This window comes from Gallinula chloropus, assembly GCF_964237585.1.
Source record: "Gallinula chloropus genome assembly, chromosome: 4".
Lineage (NCBI taxonomy): Eukaryota > Metazoa > Chordata > Aves > Gruiformes > Rallidae > Gallinula > Gallinula chloropus.
This window is the reverse complement of record NC_140088.1, coordinates 35,722,443-35,746,822: the sequence shown is the minus strand read 5'-3', so window position 1 is coordinate 35,746,822 and position 24,380 is coordinate 35,722,443. Positions and strand designations below refer to the sequence as shown.

The 24,380-nt window shown below is 46.6% G+C and overlaps 3 protein-coding genes across 3 annotated transcripts; 1 reads left to right on the top strand and 2 right to left on the bottom strand.

Moving 5' to 3' along the window:
- Positions 1-3,399: 3,399 nt before the first annotated feature.
- Positions 3,400-8,854, bottom strand: NDUFS3 (NADH:ubiquinone oxidoreductase core subunit S3). The gene is made up of 7 exons (XM_084263991.1): positions 8,775-8,854; positions 8,593-8,655; positions 7,663-7,760; positions 7,250-7,399; positions 5,284-5,409; positions 4,874-4,993; positions 3,400-3,647 (listed from the first exon to the last, which is right to left on the bottom strand). The coding sequence occupies exons 1-7, from the start codon at positions 8,818-8,820 to the stop codon at positions 3,480-3,482; spliced, it is 771 nt and encodes a 256-aa protein (XP_084120117.1). The 5' UTR covers positions 8,821-8,854; the 3' UTR covers positions 3,400-3,479.
- Positions 8,855-9,022: 168 nt separating this feature from the next.
- On the top strand, positions 9,023-16,346 carry KBTBD4 (kelch repeat and BTB domain containing 4; the record flags this gene model as incomplete). Its single annotated transcript, XM_084263344.1, has 4 exons — positions 9,023-9,041; positions 11,113-11,733; positions 14,123-14,229; positions 14,812-16,346. The coding sequence occupies 4 exons, from the start codon at positions 9,023-9,025 to the stop codon at positions 15,670-15,672; spliced, it is 1,608 nt and encodes a 535-aa protein (XP_084119470.1). The 3' UTR covers positions 15,673-16,346.
- A 268-nt stretch (positions 16,347-16,614) lies between these two features.
- Positions 16,615-18,869, bottom strand: PTPMT1 (protein tyrosine phosphatase mitochondrial 1). Its single transcript, XM_084263113.1, has 4 exons — positions 18,694-18,869; positions 18,542-18,622; positions 17,902-18,093; positions 16,615-16,862 (listed from the first exon to the last, which is right to left on the bottom strand). The coding sequence occupies exons 1-4, from the start codon at positions 18,862-18,864 to the stop codon at positions 16,731-16,733; spliced, it is 576 nt and encodes a 191-aa protein (XP_084119239.1). The 5' UTR covers positions 18,865-18,869; the 3' UTR covers positions 16,615-16,730.
- Between the last annotated feature and the right edge of the window lie 5,511 nt (positions 18,870-24,380).

Here is a 24,380-nt window from a genome sequence, read left to right as displayed (position 1 = left end):
CCTCAGGGATTTTGTCCTTGCCAGGCATTCACAGCCGAGTGTGCACAACGGTGTCCCTCCCCACTCCCTTTGGTCATCCCATCTGTCATGGGAGCAGTTTCCAAGCATCACATCAAGCCAGGTTTCTGCAGGGGCACCTTGACTGGTTTCATCCTTTCCACCACGAGCCTCTGAATATGGGAAAGGGGAACAGGTTTTAAGCGATCAAAACCTGCAAGAGCTGGTCAAATGCTTGTTGAAGCACAAGGTGTGGTTAATACAGCATCAGAAGAGCCTCTTTGGGAGGGAGGTTTCTTTGGAATGGGACTGCAGGGAGACAGGCAGCACTTTCAGGAAAGGGAAATTCTACTTACAGAATTGAGAAAAATCCCTTGCTTTGAACATCTCACTCAGAACTTGGGGAGTTCCCAGCCTGGGTCTGTCTGGTGGGTGCTCACAAGAGGAAGATGAGGAGAAGAAATGTGAGGGAAGAGTGGAGGAAGAAGGACATACATGGCTCCCAGGGAAGGTGAGGTCTGAGTTGCTGGAGGTGGAGACTGAAGAAAACCTTGGGGGAGGCAGGAGTGAAGCACTGACCATAACCAGACAGGACCTCTGCTGTTACACTGGTATTTTCCAGGTACAGTGCTGCTGGTTCTAATGCAACTGCTTTCCCTGTCTTTTCCTTTCAGTTTGTGAGCAGCATCAATGGCTTTAAGGAGTGACAACCCGTGTAACAGTGACAGGGAGGGCCCCATCCCCCTGCACCTCCTGCACAAAAGGACACCCTCCACCCCCTCAGGCCTCACACAGCTCGGAGAAATGTCATGGGATGCACCGTGATGGGCGATATAGGGTGTGCTGGTATCCAGCCTGCCTCTCTGTAGTCCCATAAACTCCACAATAGCAGTCCCACAAAAGCACAAGGCCCAGCTAGAATTCCCATCTGGATTTTGACTGGAGATAAATTATAAAGGCCTGCACAGAGCATGGCTGTGATGCAGCTGGACACGCTGGCACCATCAACAGCCACATCTGTTGGGGCAGAGTCTGCTCATGTGGCCACGGGGAGAAACATCAAGAGTTTTGGAGAACATCAGCAAAGCCCACTCAGCTGGGGAAGCTCAACATGGTGGCTGAGACCCATCTTCTAAAGTCTATTTGTCCCCTCAGTACCAAAAAAAAATCTCTTCAAAATAGTTTGTAAGTCAGCTACCTCTGACTTGCACCTCATCTCACATCCTCCTACAGCTGGGAAATCCAACCCAGGCAAACAAGCCTCATGGAGGCTGGCAGTGTGAACCAGGCAGAGACAGGGCACTTGGAAGACAGCTTTGTGCTTGACAAAGCTGATCACAACCTTGCCCAACATGAAGTGCCCACCAGCCACAAGGAACCCAGAGCAAGCAGGCTCCATAGGCAGGAATGGCCCCTGGAACAGTGGAGGAGGTGATGTGCCAACACTGGCAGAACTTTGTGAGGCTGTGTAACCTCTTGTGCCCTGGGATAATACATCTGGGTAAATAAATTGCACTCTTCCCAACCTCCCAGGTTTTTCTAATGAGAAGTGATTTGGGTCCATTAGCAACTATTCCACATATTAAAGACCTACCAGAGCCAATGCCCATCCCCACCTGGCTGGCTACTTTTCCAGTACACACGTTCTTTAGCAAACCTGTCACATCCTCTAACTTGACAGGGCATTGTGTCTAACCTTTCTTACTGTTACGTCAGTCAAATTCTCCCTCTGCACAAACATGTTTAAATGGCAGTTTCCCTTCTGCTCCTGTTACCATCAGCCTTCTGACTTATCGTACTGGGAAATATGTCTATTTTATGATGCACGGACCATGAGTCTTGTCATGGTGCCTCAAGCAACCTGGGATGGAGGAGGGAGAACATGGGGGAAGTGTGCTTTATGAAGAATTTTCACAGCAACAGAAGCAGTGCCAGGAACTTTTCTGCCTTGTGCAATAGGCACCATCATGCAAAAGAGCCCCTGCGACAGCAAACAGAACCAGCTGTGGTGCACGCTGAAGGAAGGACTGGATGTACATTTCCTACTTAATCAGCTCAGCTGACGGCAGATCTGAAGTGGAGCTGAGAACCTCGAACTTCTGCTGATTTGCATTCCCTTCTCTTTCCTCTTTCCCATAAAGAGCTGTAACTTTTAAGATGAGTGGCAAACACTACTAATTTTAACTAGACAACACTGTTCTGAGTCACGTCCCAAACACTCCCAGCCACAGGAGCCTGAAACAAATTATATTAAAAAAAAAAAGAAAAATAAAGAAGCCCATGTTTACAAGGCTGGGGTGGAAACAAACATGAATCCTGACTTGCCATACAGATCATCTCTCTGTTCTTTAGAACAGATCACTTGTCCCTTTCTGAATTCATTATTGTCCTATTCCTTCCTCCACCCCGTACCCCAACTGCCCCCAACCCCCTTTTTTAATTAGTCCTTTTACAGTTTAAAAGTCCAAGTGGTGATTCAGGGAAACAGCTTATGAATTACTTCATTAAATCTCTTATACAATACTTTTCAGATCTTAATGAGGTCAGCCAGCTTTGTGATGCAGAACTGCGTTACACACTTGCTGGACTAAGGACAAGGAACATTATTAACTGATGACAGTGTTAACGTAATCTCATTCAAACAGGTGGTGGGTGGATTGAAACTACAGTATTTTTCCAGCTTTTTTTGGAGAGTGCCGAGATTTTCCACAAGAGCGAAGATAGTGGTAATGCTGTAATATCACACAGCCCAAAATAACTGGACCAGTGACAAAAAGGCAGAGACTCTCCTCTGTGGGACAAGGGAATTTTTGACTGCAGAAAGAAGCATAGTCTGAAGATGCTGGAGAAAATAGAAACTGCTTGACTGTGAAGCAAAAGCCAGTGTGAGGGAGTGGCACGAGAGGTTACCTGCAACTCTTCTGCCAGAACTGGCACTGAACTCATTCCCAATGAAACAATGCAGAGCCTTCCACAATTGTTTTGGTCTGGATCCAGGTACACCTTGTGTTGTCCTAACAACAACCGCGTTAGAACAGAACAGAAGCTCTGACAGTTTGCTCTATTATTACGGTCTTCCCAACATCCACCTTGGAGCGGAGATACCGCTGTCCCACTGCTGGAGCTACACAGCTGCTTCAGGACCATCTCCTGGTAAGTGCTCAGGTTAGGACTGATGCCTGCAGGGAGAGCCAGCAGACGCAGCGTGCACAAAGCATCTTAGCCACAGGGAACGCCTGGACTCCATTCAACTTGCAAACCCAGAAGACAAATTCAGTCTTACAACTGAAAGCAGCAGATAAGCATCTGCCCATTGGATTACCAGGACTGTAAATTAGCAACCCTCACCCTGTGCTTTTCATCTGGTTTGAAAACATTATTCATGTGACCACAACAGGCGAGAATCTCGTATCGATTTTTATTATTATAAATACTCTGTTAGAACTCAGAGGCTGAATCCACGCATCAGCTCCGTTCTCTTTCTACTTTGCATCTTCTTTCTTGGCTCCTGCTTCTATTTTCAGGGGTTCTGGAGCTGCACGATAGGCAGGAAATGCCTCCCAAGGACTATTCAGATCAAACTTGCGAAATTCCTGAGCTAGCTCCACGGGCTCCGCCACTACCCGCTTCACTTCATCGTCATACCGCACCTGGAACAGTGCAAATAACACAGGCCAGTCATTTCACACAGTCCCCACGGCATCCCTGGATTAACTGTACACAGTAATCACCCAGACTGCTCTGTGGTACAGGCAAACCTACTTCTTATGCCATGGACAGGTGACGGGCCTCTGCCACAGCTTCAGTTCTCCTCATCATTAAACAAGAGCCCTCCAGACACCACCAAGGCCTCTAGGCTCTCCAGGAAGACCCTCCTTTTTGCTACCATGTACCTCAGGTGTCTCTCCTAACCACCCTGAATTAGGAGCGCCCACCCTACCATCCATACAAAGGCCCACATGGAATAACACATTTAGTCTGTCATATGACAAAGGAATTTCTCCTGAGTCACTGCAATAAGGTGGCCCAACCACCTGGCACAGCTAGGGACTACTCGCATGAATCTTCCTAACAGGGCAGCTTGTTTCATTTAGTTGTGTCCCTTAGCCTAACACTTGGAACATGGGACAAAAAGAAACCCTGGGTGAAATGCAGGTAAGTACCAGACACTTCTGACAGGCTTGCTTTATCCTCACTGTGCCAGTCCAGATCTCCAAACCACAGCTCAGGAGATGCTGCCTGGTCCCTACTTACAGGATTTGCTGCTCTTTCTAGTTTTCTTAAAACCCTCTGTTGCTTGAAGAACCTCAATGTTTTCTCCCAAGACTCAACAGTTTTAGAACTGCAGTAAATACGACTGCTGTTGCAAGGTCACGGTTTGAAACTAGACAGATACCAAACATGCTCATTTCACTTGTGGACTGCCATAGGGAAGTAAGTATTTGATAAACAGCAAGAGCCAGTTTGACTGGAGTTTTATAACCTGGGCCTACAAACACGCAACAACGTGGAGTTCCAACTGCATTAGGATCAGTTCAGTCCTGCATTCCTCTGGGAATCTGCAGTTTGGCATTGGAAAGTTTAATCTTCCAGAAGACATGCTAAAAGCAGAAGCACTTTCTGACAGACAGATGTCTTTGGTGTAGAGCACATGAACCTTGGTCAGTGTCTCATTAGAGGCTGCCTCATTAGGGATGGCACTCTGTGATGACTTCTAATTTCCATGCAGATTTATACAACCCCTCTGGAATAGAGGCAAGTGAAACATCCTTAGTGCCTTTTGGACAAAGGATTGTAAGCAGTCACATCTCTGTACTGAATCTCAGTAGCAGTACTGGAAAGATTTAATAACTTTAGACATGACTCTGTCTCATACCTCCACGTAACCAGAGAGTGGAAAGTCCTTCCGGAAAGGATGGCCCTCAAACCCATAGTCTGTGAGGATCCGCCTTAGATCAGGGTGGTTGGCAAAGAAAACACCATACATGTCCCAAACCTAAATGAAGTGGAAACAAGCAAGCTGAATTAGATTAGAAAGAAAACCCAAACTCTTCACATATTTGGTCCACAAAATTCCAGTTACATGCCTGGCTTTGTGTAGGGCCAAGAAAACCCACGCAGGAGCTCATGAAAAAGCAAATCAAACACCTTTTATCTCCTATTCTGAAGAGGCAGCCCAGGAAACACACCTCTCTTTCTTCCTCAGGGCCCCGGGAATCAGTTTAGTCAGGAAAACACACAGGTCCTCTCCACAAAGCCTCTGCTCCCAAGCACACCAGCACTCACCTCTCTTTCATACCAGTTTGCTGCCTTGTGCACAGACACTGATGAGTCAACGGGTGTCAGCTCATCAGTGTACGTCTTCACACGGATCCGACTGTTGAACCGCAGAGACAGAAGATTGTAAACAATCTGAAGCAGAATAAAAGGTGGCATTGGTCTTGTGCATCAGATCTTTCTGTAGTACAGTACCAGCTAAACAAAGACACACAGAGACCATTTCAAACATTCCGTATCAGCAGAATCACGCTCAGCACTTGAGAACTGGGCACTAAAAGACATTGTTACAACTAACATTACCCTTAAAGCGTAACGAAAAGCATGTGAGATTTAGAAAACACAGCTGATGAAGAAGAGCTGAAGTAAATAGGGAAACAAAATCTTCAAAAGAGAATACTGAAGGGATGGAGAAACTTCTCAATAGCCTGTCTCAAAGTAAATGGCTCTCAGCATCCCATGGGAGAAAGCTGAGAAGAAACACACTTAATTTTCAGCAAAGAAGTTGGATACCAGGGAAAATTTTAACTCTACTGGTGATGAAGTACTAATAAAAAGGCTGTTTAGGAAGTCTACTAGAACCTCGGGGAAGGGAGACACTTATTACGAGCAGACTGAAAAAGCCACTCCATACCTTTGCTAGAATTTGTATTGCCTTGCCTGATACTGTCTCTGTGAAGAAGGCTGGAAAACGTGCCATCATTAATACTATATTTCTCTGATTTCTATGATTCTACTACCCCGATTTTTGCAAGAAAAATACCGAGCTAAAAAATCTTCAACTTCCTGAGGTAAGAAACCCTCTCTACAATTGTCACAATTTTTGCCTGATCACGAGTTACATTACCAAGCCAGAGCTGTTACTAGCAAAGCAAGAAGCAGCTGTATTTGAAAGCAGACATCCAATTAGCTAACCTAGATAAAGCAAACCTGCCACCCTTTGCTTTCTGAGAGGCTGCTGGTAAAAGATTTAATACCACAAGACAAACCAAAGGGAAATAACAATTCAGCTGCTATTTGTGATCCTTGTTACTTGCTGGGAACTAAAAATCTACTGATTCATTTCTCGTGTCTGAAAGACAGCCTGGCCAAATTAGACAAGGGAAGACAGGCACCTCTTCATCCATCCAGCTGCCCAACCTGGGGTCAGCCTCCTACAGGGTATGAGCGCTAGCCATTTTTTGCTGCTGTCTTTTACAGATCTCCCTAGGTTAAACTACAGTAACATCTCTGCAACAGTACGGCAAACAAAGCCTTCCAATAGTAGGTGAGAAGCCAAGACAGTGAGTCTGTGGTTTCCCCAAAGATGTATCTTTTTCTGTTTGCAGCTGCAACTTTTCTGCAACTGAGAGAGAAGCTGTATGGGGAGATTTTCAAAAGCCTATGTGGGAATGAAGTCTCCAATATCCACTGAAAGCTGGTGGAAGTTCTGTGCCCCAAATTTCCTGAGACCTTTCTGAAAACGCGTCTCACCTCCTCCGAGTAGGTCCCAACTTCCAAGGAATGAATGTTTTTAAAACAATCAAATGGGTGTGGGTGTGTTGTGGGTTTGTTTGGTTGGGTTTTTAGAAAGGGAAACTGTTAAGAAGATTGATAGGATTTAAAGAAAAACATGGTCAGTTGTGTCAACAGCAGGAGCTGCCAGGCCAAACTGGAAAAAGGAAGAGCGCCAATTCACGTCTGGCCAGAAAGAAGTCTCTAGATGCTTTGATAAAACCAAACAAGCCAACCACAATAAAACATACAAAAAAAAGCCTTTCAGGAGAATGCAAAAGACAAGCCAGACTAGGAATCCGTGCAGTGTCAGTACTACTAATGCTTCCATGATCAACAGATTAAACAAAACCCAGTATTTCGGAGTGGATTTTCCTTTCAGGGTCAGAAAGCAAAAAACCATGGTCACTGGTGCAACAGCACCCACAGCCATCAATACCTGTGAAATTCTCCAAGTCCTGCACCTACAAGCAGCTCTTACCTCAAAGCGGTACTGTCGAGACGGGACATCAACAGCAGTTAGGTCAGCCAAGGATTTGAACTGGGCATTAGTGTGATCTCGAAGGAAGGTCAGAACTGGAATGATTCCATCTGGATGGATCAGAAGTTCCAACTCATTGAAACAGGTCACCTGAGGAAGAGTAGAAAGGGCATGAGGACAAACACCAGCAGGAATGAACATTATACTAAACCCAGCAAGATACCTAAACAGAGTGTAAGGCACAGCAGACATGTACTGGCATCAGATAAAGGGGCTTAATAATAGCGGTAACTTTCAAGTTATTCTGAAAATCTTTCTTCCCAGTGCAACTTCTGAAAGCAGCTAACAAACAAGTATGTTTGTTCACTGTGGCTCACCACCCGCCACCCCCAAGAACTTTCTCGAGCACCTACCTGTACTTGCTGGATATATTTAGGCAGAATCTCAGCCACGTACTCGCCAAAAGCACACAGCTGCTTCTGTTCTACTTCATTTTTTGGTCTGACAGTAGCTAAAGAGAAAAATAAAGTTCCCAAGAGTATGGCAGGGAATATGAAAAGAAGAACGGCAACTCCCACCCCCGGATTAAGAACCCCTTTAACCACTGCAGCTGTGTGTCTCAGTAGCTCTGGCAGAAGCCAGGCAGCTTCAGGTTGAGGCGACCTGTAAAGTTCATTTGTGGTGAATTCAAAGCTAAACACAAAATATATGTATAGTGGAAGGCAAAGGATGCTGCAGTACAGACTAGATTTGAGCGACGTACACGTGGTGCTGTACACAGAACACGGAACTAGAGGCTCTGATAGGGAAGGATGTTCACGTGAGCGCTAGACAGACCTTTTTGTGCACTGTAAATACAGGAGGAGGGACAGCTCAGCACAATGGCAGAGACGTGAATAACAGGTGAAAAAGAGAGCGACATCGATGGCTGAACAACCTGAGCTGAAATACAGCTCGTGACATCCAGCCTGGGTCTAGAAAGGATCTCTCTTCCTAGACAAAACAATCCTGCCTCTGTTCGATGTGCCGGCATCTAAGCACCCCCTCAGAATCCAAGCACCCCAGGGCCTCATTTTGGCTTTTGTGGTTTTTGTTAATTATTATTACGACTGCAAATACCCGCCGCGATTCAGGGCAATGCGGGGCTACCAAGCTGCGGCCCGGGCGCAGCTCCGCAGAGGAGCCGCCGGGCCCCGGGGAAGGATTTTGACACGGGCTCGGGGTAATGGCCCGCGACCCGCCACCCCCCTCTCCGGTCCGCTCGCTAACAGCCGGCGCAGAAACTTCCTCAAGGCGGCCGCACGCCCCACCGGGAGCTCCCGCCGCCGGCCCCCATCACTTACGGCGAGTCTCCGCGGCGGAGCTCCCCGTCAGCCGGGCCTGCGCCGCCGCCGGGCCTGCGCCAGCTGCGGAGAGAAACGGACACAGCTCACCGACCGCGGCCACGGGCTGCCCGAGCCCCGCCGGCTCCCCGGGACGCGCGGCGGCCGACACCGCCGCAGCCCCTCGCCCCGGGCGCCCTCACCTCGCAGCGCGACCCGCGCCAGCCCCCGCGCCGCCGCCGCCAACATCCCCGCCGGGACACGGACGGGCAAGGGCACGGACCGGAAGCGGAAAGCGCCGTCGCCGCCGCGCTTCCCCGGGGGGCGGAAGCGCGCGAGAGGCTTGCTGGGGACGCTTCCGGGTCGGTGTCCGGAAGCGGCGGGTGCCTGGCGTCGCCTGGCGCAGGGTGAGGGGCGCGGAGGAGCTGCTGGGGCACCCCGGGGCGGCGGCATGAAGGGAGGCGCCGCAGGTGGGTGCCGCCGGGCCGGGCTGCGGAGGTTGAGGCCAGAGGAGCCCCGGTGTCCTGGGGTGGGCTGGGAGCCCGGCTTGGCGGCGGGAGGGTGTGAGAGCCGCCCCCGCCGCCGGCCCGGGCGCGGAGGCAGCGAGCTCTGTGGACACGCGTCAGTCGTCCGGTGCGGGTGCGGGCGCGAAGGGCCGCGGCGCCCCGGGCTGCAGCAGCGCTGCGGGGCTGAGGTTTTCAGAGCCGCGGCGCGGCCCTAACGGGGCCTGCGCTTTCCCGAGAAGTAGCGCTCCTTCCCTCCCCCGTGCCGCCGGCTGCCTGCGGAGGTTCCCCCGGCGCTCTCATGGCCTCCGCGACCCTGCCAGGAGCAAGGAAGGGAACAGGTGTGCCGGGTGTTGGCTACACCTCCATCACCTTCGGCCTGGCATAGGCAGGTCGTTGTTTGGTCACGCAAAAGATGCGAGGAGCGTAAGGTTTTGCTTTAGGAGACGCTTCTCTGTGCCTGCGCCTCACTTTATAGGAGAGATGCTGTGGGCACGAAGGGGAACTTTGCGTTCGCAGAGCAGGATGTGAGGTTTGTGGTAATCTTTAGCTGCTGTCGGCATTTCTTTTGTGACTTGGCCTTAGTTGTCTGGAAGTTGTTCAGGGCAGTGGGGGGCAGCTGATTCTGCTCTGCCAAGAGGGCAGGGGTGTCAGTCCGTCCGTCCATCCATCCATCCATCCATCCATCCATCCATCCATCCATCCATATCCTGGTGCTGCGTGTGGTCACGTCAGTGTTCCGAGCTGCAGCTTCTGAGCACCTTGACTGTGAGGATGAAGAGCTTCAACTGAAGTGGAAGCCACCTGTACCGGCTTTACAAAGCTGGGAAAATAGTGGCGATGTGTTCGGCGCTAATTGCAGTTCCTTAGTCTCTTACAGACCACAGGTACTTTTCAGACAGGCTGGAGCTATTGTAAGATCACAAAAAGGGTATCGTTAGGGCAGGTCATCATCGGGGATGATAAGGGACTTGTCTAGCCAATTAGGGATGTAGACACTCCTTCCCATGAACAGAACTTGACCAATGAACTTAGGAGCTCTCAGGTATCAAGCAGAGCTACTGTAAGAAAATTATGTTTGACAGCATAAAGCATGGAAGAGTAACTGTGAATCTTCTAGAGAAAAATCCCATCTTTGGGAAATGTTGTCCTGGAAGTCATATTTGGTATCGGTTGAAGAAATTTGTGATATTGATCACCATGACTGATAGTTGAGACATAAAAATGAGTTTAAAGTGAATAGAGGTGGGCATCTACTTGCTCCTAATGCTTGCAAGAGCCGTGATAAAACACAGCTCTTCTCTACAGCAGTCCCCTGGTTCAGACAATCTCTGGTACCTATTCTAAGAGGTGTTACCTTTTAAACCGAGCTCTCCTTACTGCTTTGCAAACAGCGGCTAGCAGTATCTTAACATGTTATTTTGCATTCTGAAGGTATCTGGCTCATTAACAAACTGAGTGTAAACATCAGTTTTCTATCTCATTTGGTTAGCTTGATGGACTGGTGGTTATGACTTCTCATGCATCTTTTTGGTAAAAACACGTTCACCTTGCTTGATGCCACTTCATCGTCATGTTGCTTTTGGATGGTGATTAACTCCTCCTGATGATAAAAACTGCTTTCTGTGCTCTTAGTTAGACACTGGATTTTTTTTTTCCATCTAGCTCAGCTACGACACTGCCATATTCTTTTGTCTTTGCAAGCTTCCTAGAGTGGTTGCTGGACTTTCCACTTGAATAACTGTTGCTGTGTTTGTGTCAGTTAAATGAGTGGTGAAAAGAGATGCACGTCTCTCAGTTCTGCGGGGATGTGATGCTCACTCTACTGGAAGTTTGGTGTATATGTTAAGATTTTAATTCTGCCACCTTCTTATTTGTTGTTTGAGATTCTGAAGCTCAAGCGCAAGTTTCTGCGCTATTTATATTCAGCCTAAAATATGCTGGCCTCTTACCACCAATGTGCTTGATTTTTCCTTGTACCCTGAAGTACTGCATAGTATTGGAGAGAGAAATCCATGTAACTATTGTGATTTTACAGATTGCTGGAGGTCTGATCTGTGCAGCACCATGGATTCTTCAGAAGAGACCGGAGGCTCCTCTGCAGAAGAAAACTACTTTGTGAACTACACCTTCACCGACCGCTCCCACTCAGGCCGTGTGGCCCAGGGCATTATGAAATTGTGCTTGGAAGACGAGCTCTTTGCTGATGTTACAATATCAGTGGAAGGCAAAGAGTTCCAGCTGCACCGTTTGGTCCTCTCAGCTCAGAGCTGCTTTTTCCGCTCTATGTTCACCTCCAACCTGAAGGAGGCCCACAACCGGGTGATTGAGCTGCAGGACGTTAGCGAGAGCGTCTTTCAGCTCCTCGTGGACTATATTTACCATGGGACTGTAAAGCTGAGGGCAGAGGAGTTGCAGGAAACCTATGAAGTGGCAGACATGTACCAGCTGACTGCCCTTTTTGAAGAGTGCTCCCGCTTTCTGGCCCGTACAGTGCAGGTGAGGAACTGTCTGCAGGTCATGTGGTTGGCAGATCAGCACAGTGACATGGAGCTCTACACAGCTGCCAAACACTGTGCAAAGTCGCATTTGTCTCAGCTGCAAGACACAGAGGAGTTCCTACACTTGCCTCTCCGCCTACTGACAGACATCCTTACAGGTAAGGAGTTCTTGAGACTAGCCAGGGTGCAGATACAGACTTGCAGTCTTATCAGGGATGAACAAAATAGATGGGAAGGTCCAACTTTTCATGCTCCCTGTATATTCAGTGGCTTAGCAAAGCAAAACATTCTGGGTAGCTTAATCAGAAAAAAAAACCCTGTTCATTGTTACTGGGTGTGAAGCATCTAAAGTATAGAAGAGAAGCATAGAGGATGCTGGTAATTCCCAGCAGTTCCTCATTCAACAGGTCAGAAATATTACAGGATTTTTTAAAAATAATTTAGTAACTTTCAGTAATTTGTTCTATTTTTGTTTACATTAAAACAAAGAAGCCTTACCAGAAATGAACATCTTATGAAAGTGTTTTTTCTTTAGTTCACAGTCTTTTAACTTAGAAATGTAACAGCTCAGGGGTTGTCAGAGGGCTTGAGCACAAGCTGTATTTTTAGACCATGTTAGTGCTCTTACCCTAACAATTATACAATTGTTGATTTAGGCCAGGCACTCGGCTGACTGAAATACAGGCAGCATAACATCTGAAATAATACAGTAATTACCCTTCTTGTAAAGGTAATAGCCTTCCACAGTAATGGATGCAATGACTCAGTATTGTGTAGGATGTGTCAACACATCAACAACTTAGTCCAATAGCCACAAATCCTTAAAGATTCTCTGCTGCCCTTGTAGGTACAGACAGTACTTGGAAACCTCTCCATGATTCTGCAGTCACAGCTCCATTTTGTGTATTTGTCTATTTATTACTAGAGGAGGTGGGAGTGTAGAAGGAGCTCATACGATGTGCTGGACTTAGGACCAGAGAGATTGTCCCTTTCTTGCTTTGATTAAATAATTTTGTAAACGAATAAATAACTATACGTGTGTTTTGTGTGCTGCTACAATAAACCCACTGTGGCTGGCTTCTTTGGAATACTGGCAAATCTCTCTGTGAGACTTAAAGCAGCCTTTGAAGTTGACGCTGTGCATACGAGTCCTTACAGGCATTGCATTGTGTTGTCTCTACTGCATCTGAAGAGATTCACAGTCAAAACCTGTTGAGAATAAGTACTGATAACTCAGAAAAACAATGATAAAATTAGACTAATTTGGATAACTATCTAGCTGAAGTTTTTAAACTTGAGTTGTGAGTTCATAAAAAAAAAAAAATCCTAAATTCCTGAAAAAAATATTATAGAGGTCAAACACCTTTAGCTTCCTAGGGATTCCATGTAGTAACCTTAGTTTTAGGATTATGGTCTTTAGTGTTTGTGAACCTAAATTGAATTAATTGCTATATAAAACTTTTTTTTTTCCCCATGCATCATCTGTGTCCATATATACGATAATATTAGTCAATATTTATGCTAAGATGTAGTTCACAAAATGGATTGGAATTTGAAATATACTCCTCCTGCTGGTAGGGAAGATCTCTCTTGCAGTTCCCGCATCCCTGTTCAGTTAATGGAAAATTAAATAGAGGAAGCTCTTAAGGGCAAGGATGAAAATTAATTTAATGAAATAGTAATTTATTAAGGTTACTTTTTCTGGCACTTGACTAATTTCAAAATCTTTTTTTTTTTTTTCATTTCACCACTGCATGTGATGGATAACTTACAGAAATCCCTTTTACTAATAAACAGCGTTGAAATACCTGCTTTTGTTCCTTGCTTTTTCTCCTCCCTGCAACACAAGCATAATTAAACTGAAAGTAAATGCCTAAAATCTAGGTAATAATGCACTGATGACAATGATGCAATAGTGTGTGGCATAACCAAAGCTTCCAATTATGTCTGGAAACAAATTGAAATCTGACACGGTCTGTTGAGTGGCTCCTATTGTCACACAGCTAAGAAAAGCTATAGTAGCTCATTGGGGATTTCCAAATGTTAAGAGGATAGCTGCAACACCAGATGTTCAGTCTTGAGAGTCAGCTGTCTGACAGTGCTCAGAGAAGGAAAATTCCTGCAGATGACTTTTGCTAGATAGGTTTCTAGAACGAGCCAGAAAAAAAGGCAGCTGCAATGATTCTCAAATAAGAGAATCTTTTTGCCTAAAAGCTCAAATAAGAAGTATTTGTCACAAAGCACGTAAGTTCTCTTTCTCGCCCTCTTTCTCTCAGACTTAGGTTCTGATGCCTTTCTTTGTTGAAACTCATCCAAAGTGCTAAAAATCTGGCTGCTCTGTCTTCTGCTATTTATCCAATCTAATTTCATGTAGATTTCTGGCTGGCAGTGCTGATCATGCCTGCCAAAATCTGTAAACCTCTGTATCTTTTTTTTCCACTGTAGAAAGTAGGGTTTGTGGTGGGAGTGGGAGGAAGCACAGGATGCTCCTGAGTACATACACCTTTGTCTAGATATCATAAATGCCTTTCTTTCCCCAAACCGCAGATGGCGTTCCATGTTCTCAGAATCCGACAGTTGCCATAGAAACCTGGATCAACTTCAACAAGGAGGAGCGAGCGGGCTTTTCAGAGACGCTGCGATCGAGTCTGAAGGTATGAAAAGACCTTCTGTTCCAGGGTCGGTGTAGTGCTTGCTGATATCACACTTCCCAAGGCAGGGTATTCTGCTCACAGGTGTGACTTGAAAGTCAGAAGACACAAATGCCATTGAAATTCATGGTGCTTGCATGAGGAATACTTTAATTGTCATAATTAGCAACCCTACTGACAGCTTTTTTTAATTTAACCTGAGGCTGCTTTCAGTGGTGACTGGAGCAGTGCCACAAATAACTTATTTCACCAGATGCTGAGTTACCAGAGACCATTCAAAAATTAGAGTTGTGCATTCCCCTTATAATAACTATTTCATCAGTGATGTGACCAACCCTTACGTAAACTGCAGACACGTGTGTTGCAGTGAAGTCTGTTGCTATTTTGCTATGTCAGATATAACTGGTTATCTTGAAAAGGCTTTGAGGCTCTGAATCCTGAATGCTGTAGGGTGACAGTACTTGGGAAGCAGTCTCCCATCTCATGCCCACAGGTGGGTCCCAAGCTGAAAAATTCAGTCTTGGGCATCACTGATGTTTGTGTAAATGGGTCCAAGTCTGCTGACACACTCTTCCTTTCTCTCAGGTGATTGGAGAAAATGTTCACATCTACCTGATTGGAAAGGAGTCGTCACGTACGCACTCACTCGCTGTCTCTCTGCATTGTGCTGATGACGACTCCATAAGCGTGAGTGGCCAGAACAGCTTGTGCCACCAGATCACTGCAGCCTGCAAGCACGGCAGTGACCTGTACGTCGTCGGTGGCTCCATTCCACGACGCATGTGGAAATGCAACAATGCAACTATAGACTGGGAATGGTGTGCCCCTCTGCCCCGTGACCGGCTCCAACACACCCTTGTCTCTGTGCCGAGCAAGGATGCAATATACTCTCTTGGAGGGAAAACTCTGCAGGACACGCTCTCTAATGCCGTCATTTATTACAGAGTACGAGACAATGTCTGGACAGAGACCAACCAGTTGGAGGTAGCAGTCTCTGGAGCTGCAGGTGTAAACCTTAATGGCGTAATTTACCTGCTGGGTGGGGAGGAAAATGACTTGGACTTCTTCACCAAGCCCTCTCGGCTAATTCAGTGTTACGATACCAACACAGAGAAGTGCCACGTGAAGCCATACGTACTGCCTTTTGCGGGGCGCATGCATGCTGCTGTGCACAAGGATGTGGTGTTCATTGTAGCTGAGGGGGATTCACTGCTGTGCTACAATCCCCTCCTAGATAGCTTCACCCGGCTGTGCCTGCCAGATGCCTGGAGCTCAGTACCATCGCTCTGGAAAATTGCTAGCTGCAACGGCAGCATCTATGTCTTTCGTGACCGCTATAAAAAGGGTGATGCCAATACTTTTAAACTTAACCCAGCCACCTCTGTGGTAACAGTCACAAGTGGCATCAAAGTGCTGCTCACTAACCTGCAGTTTGTCCTTGCCTAAGTGGGAGAAACAGGCCCAGTGATAGGAAGGGCAGCAGCAGTGTTTTGCGGAGCTCAGAGGCACCCACAACCCTCAGCACCAGTCCCAATTACTATGAGCTCACAATGTGTAGTAAAGACCCCATCTTCTATACCTGTGTAGAGGAAGGACAGGCTTTCTGGCTGGGAGCCTGTTCTTCTACATAGCACTATTAAGGTTGAACTGCTGCATCTTAGATTTCAGATGGAGTAAATGCTATTACTTCGATCCCTTGATGATAAGCTGCTTGCATTTGAGGCCCAAACTGCAGCAAATGGTTTTGTGGTTTGTTTTGTTTTTTTTTTAAGTCTGGAACCAATCCGCTGATGACAAATCCTATGACATATGGATGTCCTCCTTGGATCAGACTGCTAGTTTTAAATGCCTGGGAGACTGTGTGTTGCTGCCGTGTCAGTCACGGAGTTAGATGTGCACAGTGTCCTCCAGTGATGTCTCCATTTAAACACTGCTGAGTCCCCATTGCAGAAGAAGGGACTGGCAGAAACACGACAGAGATTTCAGAGCTGACCCCAAGACCATTAGTAGGTTGTATAATTCAGCACTTCTAGAGGAGCGGTAACAAACTGCAAGATTGTTTTTATGAGCATTGGCTTCCTTTACTGTACAGGGAATTCCCATCTGTAACCATAATTTAGCGTTGGTGAAACACAGAATTAAGACCACTTCCTCCTACCCCTCTCTGTTGGCACTGTAACCCTTTGGGTAAGAATCTGAATAAAGTCTCTGCCGAGACAAAGTTTTACTGTCCTTTGCTGCAAATATTACAGAACTTCTTGTGGACTGCAGTTGAGCTCAGCACTGATACTGTGTGTGAGGAAGAAGAACTGTGAGCTCCAAGAGAGAACTAAGATGTTAGCCATAAGGAAGGAAAGCTTTAACGAACGAGTCCAACTGACCCTGTACTGTAATTTTGTAAAAACTTTATTGATGGTCAAGAAGTACAAGCCTTCATTATATCATTAAAACATAAGGCTTTTTTAAAGCAGCTGAGACAGAGACTTTGATATTTCATACTGACATTATGCAGGTGTCCCAGTAATCATGTTCTTGTGAAATGTCTCCAGGACCTGGACTTGCTTATGTCGAACGAGGATATGGGGACGGATCTTGGCAATAGCCTTGATTGCTTCCTGAGGGCTCCAGTGATGCAGCTGAAAAGGCAGAAAGAAACCTTGCAAGTGAAAGTCCATCCCATCCCTGCACCAGTTAATGGAACCTTTCTGGAAGCTACAGGCAGCATTAGAGTTGTTAGAAAAGTTGTGGCTTTGTCCCTTGTGTTTATTTCATGTTCCTCTCAGAGGGGCCTGAATATCAATGCAAGTTCATGAAATGAGTCCCTTAGTTAAAGGGGGATGGTTGCTGCCTGGAACCTCCATTTTCTGCATCACTCATAATTCCATCATGCTGTGAATAGTTTCCTGGCCTAGTCCCATCAGACCACAGCAAAAGTGCTTCTTGCTTTTAAATGGATGTTTATCTGCCCAGTGAACCTACCCTCACAAGTGACTTGTTATTCCCACCTCAATCTGTTCCTGCATAAAAAAAATAATTAAGAATTGCAGAATTATTCAAAACCTGTTGAGAACTTGCTATACTAATGGCCCAGAAAACTGAGCGGTTTCCTGAAGTCTGACTCATCTGCTAGAACCAGATGATCTGCTAGAACCAGCAGGAGATACTATCAGGCCGTACCTTTCAAAGCTTTGTTGCAGTGAGTTTCCCTTAAGATCAGAATGTCTTTGCTAGTGAGCCCTAATAACTGGGTTGACAGAGGCAGGCAGTACAGATGAATGAAAAGACTACTTAACATTGGCAGCTATATTGCAGCTTCACCACTATCTCACTGCCAGGAAGCATTATCTTGACACTATCGTAAGGGCAGATGAACAAGGTGTGCAAAGATAAACTAGATTATCAAACTGATCTTAGACCACAGCTGAGCAAACATTTAAGTTTTACTTGTTCATTTACCCCACGTTTGCCACTTTCTACCAAGCAGCAGTGTAAGCGTGGGGCCTAGCTATCTACCTCTTTTAAAATGGGTGTCCAGTCCAAACTCTGTAAAATCATGGAATGCTAATGCACCTGTACACGCTCAGGCCTCTTCACCAAAAGCAGACTGTAAAGGTTGGCTGTATATTGCCCAGACTGTATGAAAATAAACCCCATTTAGCATAGAATCCGTCTTACTTTAATTAAATATGCTGCCACCATGGTGGCACTGCGGGAGCGTCCTGCCTTGCAGTGCACATAGACGCTGTTACCACAGGCTCGGTGCTTCAGTATGAATTCAACTCCCTTGTGAAGGTTTTCCAGGGTGGGGGCTCCGGTTAGATCCACGGTGCTGAGACGCAGTTGCTCCACTCCCATTGCCTCCCATTCCTGAAATGGGACATAGCAGGTTCGATCAGTGTTTTATTTTTCCAGAGAGAACATCCAGAACCTGTTGAGACAGCTGGGAAATTCAGCGGGGTTGCAATCAGACTGGTTATGTCCATTCTTTCAGTGGGATGTATGAAATCTTTAGCGCTGCCTGTCAGACAGGGAACTGAAAAGATGTGCTTCAGCCCCAAACAAAACATGTTCTCGCACCTGCATAGCGATGGGCAGGGATTTAAGGCGCCCCTTCCATCTCGCCACCGTGCCTCTGACACTTTGCTCGCGTCCTCGCCTTTCACTCGGTTTATCGCAGAGTTCTGACAGTCGGCTCAGGGACGGGGAAGCCACGTCCCTCCTGTCAGAGGACTTGGCGGCCGCCGCCAGGTCCACGGCAGGAGGCGGCGAGAGCCTCACTCTTCCCCCGGGACACCGGCAAGCTCCCGGGACTCACCTGGGCGGAGCAGCAGAGGAAGCGGGTCTCGTACTCCTCGTTGAGGGTGACCACGGCGCGGACGTTCTCCTCCGCCACCAGCTGTGGGGGCACAGGCACCGTCAGGCACCGCCGGCCGGCCCTCCCGGCCCTCCCCGCCGCGCCCGCCTTACCCTGCGGCTGCGTCCCCGCAGCGGCAGCGCCCCCAGCAGCACGGCGCCGTCGATGCGGTGGAACCAGGGCCGGCGGGACCCGGGCAGCCACGCCCGCACTGCCGTGTACAGCAGCGTCGGGTAGAAGAGCAGCCGCGCTGCCCCGGCACCCAGCGCCTCAGCCACCCCCATCACGGGCAGCGCCGGGCGAGGGGCGGGGTGGAGCGCCGCGGACGAGCGCACTTGAGTGAGGAGACAGGGGGAGCCTGCGGCGGGCCTGTGGCGTGAGTGGAGGGCGGGAGCCGAGTTGGTCGCCGCGGCGCCTGGAGCGGAGCGGAGCGGAGTCAGGCGGGACGCGGAGGCGTCGGCCGGCCGACGAGGGCGGGTGCGAGGCCCTGGCGTTATCACCTCAGATTCACTGTGGTCTCTCCCGGAAGCGCCGCCATCTTGCGGAGCCGGCCTGAGGCGGCGCAGGGAGTCGAGCGGGGCGCGGGTGGATCCCCGGGGGTAGGTGAGGGCGGCGGCCGCCAGGAGGAGCCCGGGCCGGGCAGGGACGGCGCGGAGAGCGGAGTGAAGTCGAGCCCACGGAGAGCACGATCCGCCTCGCACAGGTAACGGCTCTCCGTCTCCCTCCCCGCCACCCCGTTCCTCCGGGCTCCCGTGGTGAGGCCACTCGTGCGGAGCCGCGGCGGCGGCTTTTGCAGCGGACGCCTCGCTCCCGCCCGCCCTCCTCTCCTCCCCGCGGCGCGGAGGGACTGGGCCCCGCGGAGGAACCGCCGCCCTGTGTGCGCCATCCCAGAGGCTGCGGCCCCCTCTCCATGAGCCCCCTCGGGGCCCCGCAACCGGAGGCCGCCGGTTGTCGTATCTCGGGCGCTGACAGCGCCTCGGGCGCCGCCGGGCCGCGGGGCGGCGGCGAGGGGCGCTGCAGGTGCGGGCGCAGCCCGAGATGTCGTCGCCATTGGGGTGGGGGGGGCTGCGTCGGGCCCGGGGCGGCCCTTGGGCCGGGGGAGCGGTTCCCCCGGGCTACGGCCGCCGTCAGCACGCCGGGCTGGGCGGCTGAAGCGCCTCGGAGAGGCCCCGGGGGCTTATCCTAGTAACCTGGGGTGCGGTTACATGTCGGAGGCACGGAAAGGGTCTGTCTTTTGGTCTGATGAGACGCATACTGGTATGCGAGGGGGTAGAGGCAAGTCGGCTGTGCGAGAAGCACAACAGGGGAATCGGAGTTCAGCACAGCGTGAGCTTCTGCAGTCTCAAGTGCGAGAAGGCATGAAGGACGCTACTGGAACGAAGTAGGAAAAGAAATATAAAAAAATCCAGGAGAGGCTGAATGTGAACTGAATGATTAATACATGAGGAAGCAATAAAGGTCGATAACAGCATGAGATTTTTTTTTATAAGGTTGCTTAGGAGTAGAAAGTTGAGGGGCAACATTGTAATAGCATGTAGAGTCTTCACTATTCCTGAGGAATAGTGGCCCAGACGTTTTCGCCTTTAAGGCACAGGCATTCTTTTATGCCAAAAGTTGTCAGGGAGCATTTTTCAAATGTTGCAGATTTCTTGTACGTATTGCCTGAGTGTGGTCATCAAGTGTGTTTCACTGGGAGCTCACTAGATTTAGAAAAATACTTAGTGGGGATTTATGTTGTGAAGTAGGCTTTGCTTCTGGTCTAGAAAAGCTTGGACTTTCTCAGTATCTTGGATTTGCTTATTTTTTATTTTATTTTTGTGTGAGTATCTGTCCTTTCGGTCTTACTGTTTGTACCAGTGATCACAATAATTGCTAAGTTGTCTCCTGGTGCCTTTTGGTGTCTTCTCTATTGCTTCTCTTTAGACATTAATTAATCAGATACGTTTTACTGCAGTGACTTGGCATTGTGTATCCATACTAGACGTATGACTTTTTTTTTTCCCTTCAGCTATATTCTTGGGAGCCATGCATAGTGTGAGATACTGTACTTCCTAGACTTGTGTTGGGACCCAAGTATTTAAGAAGCAGCTTTGTTGCAAACACTTCTGCCATGGTAGAAGTTTAAAAATACTACTTACGTGTGAACACTGAGATAGGAAATGTTAAGGTGGGTGCAGCTTGCATCCTGCAACTTAATATGTTCAGTTGCATTCCTGCTGATGAATAGTCCCCCAGGGCAGCAACACACTTCTTCTGTCTGTTTGGGGACACGGTGCACTTGTATGTAACAGTAAAATTCCTAAATTGGTATTTCAGAATATGGTAATGTGAAGGATTATTTTTTTTTTTAAAGGTGTTTACTATTCTCTTTCAGCCTGTGCTCACTTTCAAAATTATTGTTGATATTTATTCTGGCAAAGTATATGCTGTTTTGTTGAGTGTGTTCATCCTTTCTGAATGATCACTCATGGTTGGCTGTGTTTTTCCTTTCCCTGTAAAAGTTTCTAGTGTTACATTAGAAAAAAGTCAGTCTCATATCCTACTTCCTGAGTTATATGATTATGTATCTATCTATATATATATGAAACAAAATAATAGATGCAAACTTAAGAAATTTTGTTTACATGGGAAAGCAGAAGCACAGCATCTGTGCAAAAGTAGACAATTGAAGTGATTATCAGAAACTCACAAACAATAAACCCTGAAGGTTTACATGTTAGTTTTGTAAACCATACACTTTTCAAACACTAACAAGAACTTGCCTGTCTTTTCACAATGGGAGATATGGTGAAGAACTCCATGGCAGTACTGTGTGCTTATTCCTGTATCCATCCTGCAAAACTCGATGCACTTGTAAGATTATCATTACATGGTGGGGTGAAGGTGTGTGAAGGCATGCTGCCTGGCACTGCCCCCCTCAAGGGAAAAGCAAGGAGGCTGGCTATATCATGCATAGGCAAGAGTTGTGTATCTCACTGATGAAAATGCCGTAATTTGCAGGGTCCCTTGCATGTAAACTTTATGTCAATTGGGGAATCATTAGGGGAAACAAATTATGGTGCTTTGACCTAAAATATATATTTGTAATGTTGTATAACTTGTTTTAATTACTGCATACAATGCTATGCTGAAACAGTTGAATTTCATAAAAGATAAAAGTTTATGTCATTCTAAAGTAGACTCACTGAGTCAAGTAAAATACTACCTATAATCCAGTCTCTAACTGAATTCAGTAAGAACCTTTGTTATGAGCAGGTTGTCCTGAAGTATTTCTTGCATCTCTTTCTGAAATGTGGTTATTGCCAATCAGTTGCTATGTTTCTTAATTTCATCTGTTTCCCTTCTGGGTCCTCTGCTACAAATTTCTTCAGAGGGTCTGCTCTAATTTTTTGTTTAATGCTTTTTCAGACTAGGTGGGAAGTGACACGAATTCTCTTTGTTTCTGTGATTTCCTGTCTACTAGTCTCTAACTCTGGTATCAGAAGAACCCATTGGTCTGACTTTGCAAATAGAAGATGTTGTTTGTCAGTATGTCCATGAGACAGTCCAGTCTTCTGAGTCATAATATGACTTTTGCTACTGACAGTGGCAATAGTCTAATACGCACAGATTTGTATCTCTGCATTCTTATTTATCAGTCTTGCCATGAATGTCTTAAATGTTTTATTTCAATCTAGGCCTGTTCAGTATTGCTGCTTCGTCTTTAGTTCACCATTCCCCAAGATTACGTGCAGAGTTACTCATTACCTTGGTAACTGCCCTCAGATAAGAAATTATCATTTTTATCTGTTGATCAGTTATTTGGCAGGTAAAAAAAACCAAAAACAGTATAAATCAAATCAGAGTAACATACTTCAGCTTTTATTAGTATGGGACCTATAAATGGAGAAATGTTATCCAAGCCCTCTAATGGGTATTTGTCTTGAAGTAGCACAGTATCTTGAGTTGTGATCCTGTCACAAGATTTTTTGTGGCAAGAGAGATGACCTTGACGGAGGGAAAAAAGTTACTAGCAGTTTTATTGCCCTTCCTCCTATCGTTAGAGATGCTTGCATTATAGGAAAAAATGCAAGATACCACCTTTTTGCTGTTACTGTCTACATCTGTCTTAGATTGTTCTGCTAATAGTTTGTGTTTGGGGCATAACAGTGAAAAGGGAGAGGTGTAGCATTTGGTTTTGCAAGAGATTTCCCAGATGTCAACTGACGATCATTTTGTCTGCATCTGATGGGAGGCTGAAGCACATAAAGCTGAAATATACCTTAGATCAAAGCAGGAAATGTGAATAGAGCAAGGGGGGAAATGTAAACTGCTTAAAGTTTCAGTGCGAGTTAGTCTGGGTACCCTTTGCTGTAGGGATGAAAGTCTGAACTGTGATAGAGCAGGCAGGCTTATTTGTTTGGCAGTGATACGGTATCCCAGATAAAGGAAGTCGTCTTTCTGACATACTGAGTAGCATACAACCTCCAGCCATCTTAACTCAGTGCATTTTAAAAGAAAAGGTATTGTTGCTATTGAGTTCTGGATGAACAGTGAGCAACTAGGTAGCTGAACTAGAAGGCTTCAGTAGTTTTCAGCTATTGGAGAGAATTTCAGTTCAGGTAATACAGCTTGTGGCACAGGTGTGTGAAAGCTTTATGCCAGAAGTGGAACGATCACCCATAAGCCATCTTCTCTGCCCCATTTATGCTGTTACCCTTCTGTCTGCAGTAGATTTTTTTTTACTGAGTGTCTTTTGTTTTGTTTTTATTTTTAGAAAAGATACACTGTTTTACTGGCTGCTCTGTTAGACACAGTACTAACAGCAAAATGACAAACTGGAAGCTTAAGTAATGAGTACATTTATAACTGACTTATTGCCTTCTCTTCTGGATGTAAAGTTTTCCAAGTAGACTAAGACTATATAAACTGGGTTTAAAATCGTATTTCCCTGGGATTTTCAGTGTTTAACTAAATTACGTGTGAAGATATGTTGGGATTACTGGTTTAGATATTGCTGAAATTATTGCAAATAAGGAGGTGCTTTAGGTTCTTTGTCCTTTTAATCAGTATACCTCAAGGAGATCTTGAATGAGCGTGTGGATAAGAGGATGAGTGTTTTTTGAGTATCCAGTGTCTTGCTGGTATGATATCTGGCAGGCTTGCTTTTGCAGACAATTTTTTTCTTTCTTTTTTTTTTTCTTTGGTTGATGCTATCTGTGTGTTCTGAGAACTGAATTCTCTTCTGAGCTCAAGTTCAAGGATGTCTTACATTGTTTTTGCTTCAACTTAATTTGAGTTTTTCAGGATTTTGGCTTTTTTTCACCTCTAAGGTAGGTTTTAATTCTGTCTGCAGGCCGTTTCACACTACACCTTTCACAAAAATAATTTAGGTCTTGTGCACTAGATTTCAGTCTTTCACATGTCAAAGTAAAGCTATTGTTCTTCAAACATCCTGTCTTTTAGAATTCAAGTTTTCACTGAATCTATTAATATTTTGTGCTATTTTTGCCTCCAACTATTCTGTTCAAAAGATATTCCAACATACACACGCTATTAACAAGTCTTCAGAATCTGTTGGAAAGGGAACATTCTTGTCTGTTTTTTTCAAAGCAGAGAAATTGGTTATTTATGAAGTCTGTAATTTGAATGAAGTATTAGCAGACAATATCCAAGTCTTCATATAAAATGATAGCATCTTTCTTAATTTAGTACGTGTAGACACTTGCAGGATGGACACCAGACACCTTAGTACCTCTGCAAAAAACTTACAAGTTAGAGCTTAGGTAAATGGTTCTTCAGAAGGGAATGAAACACTACT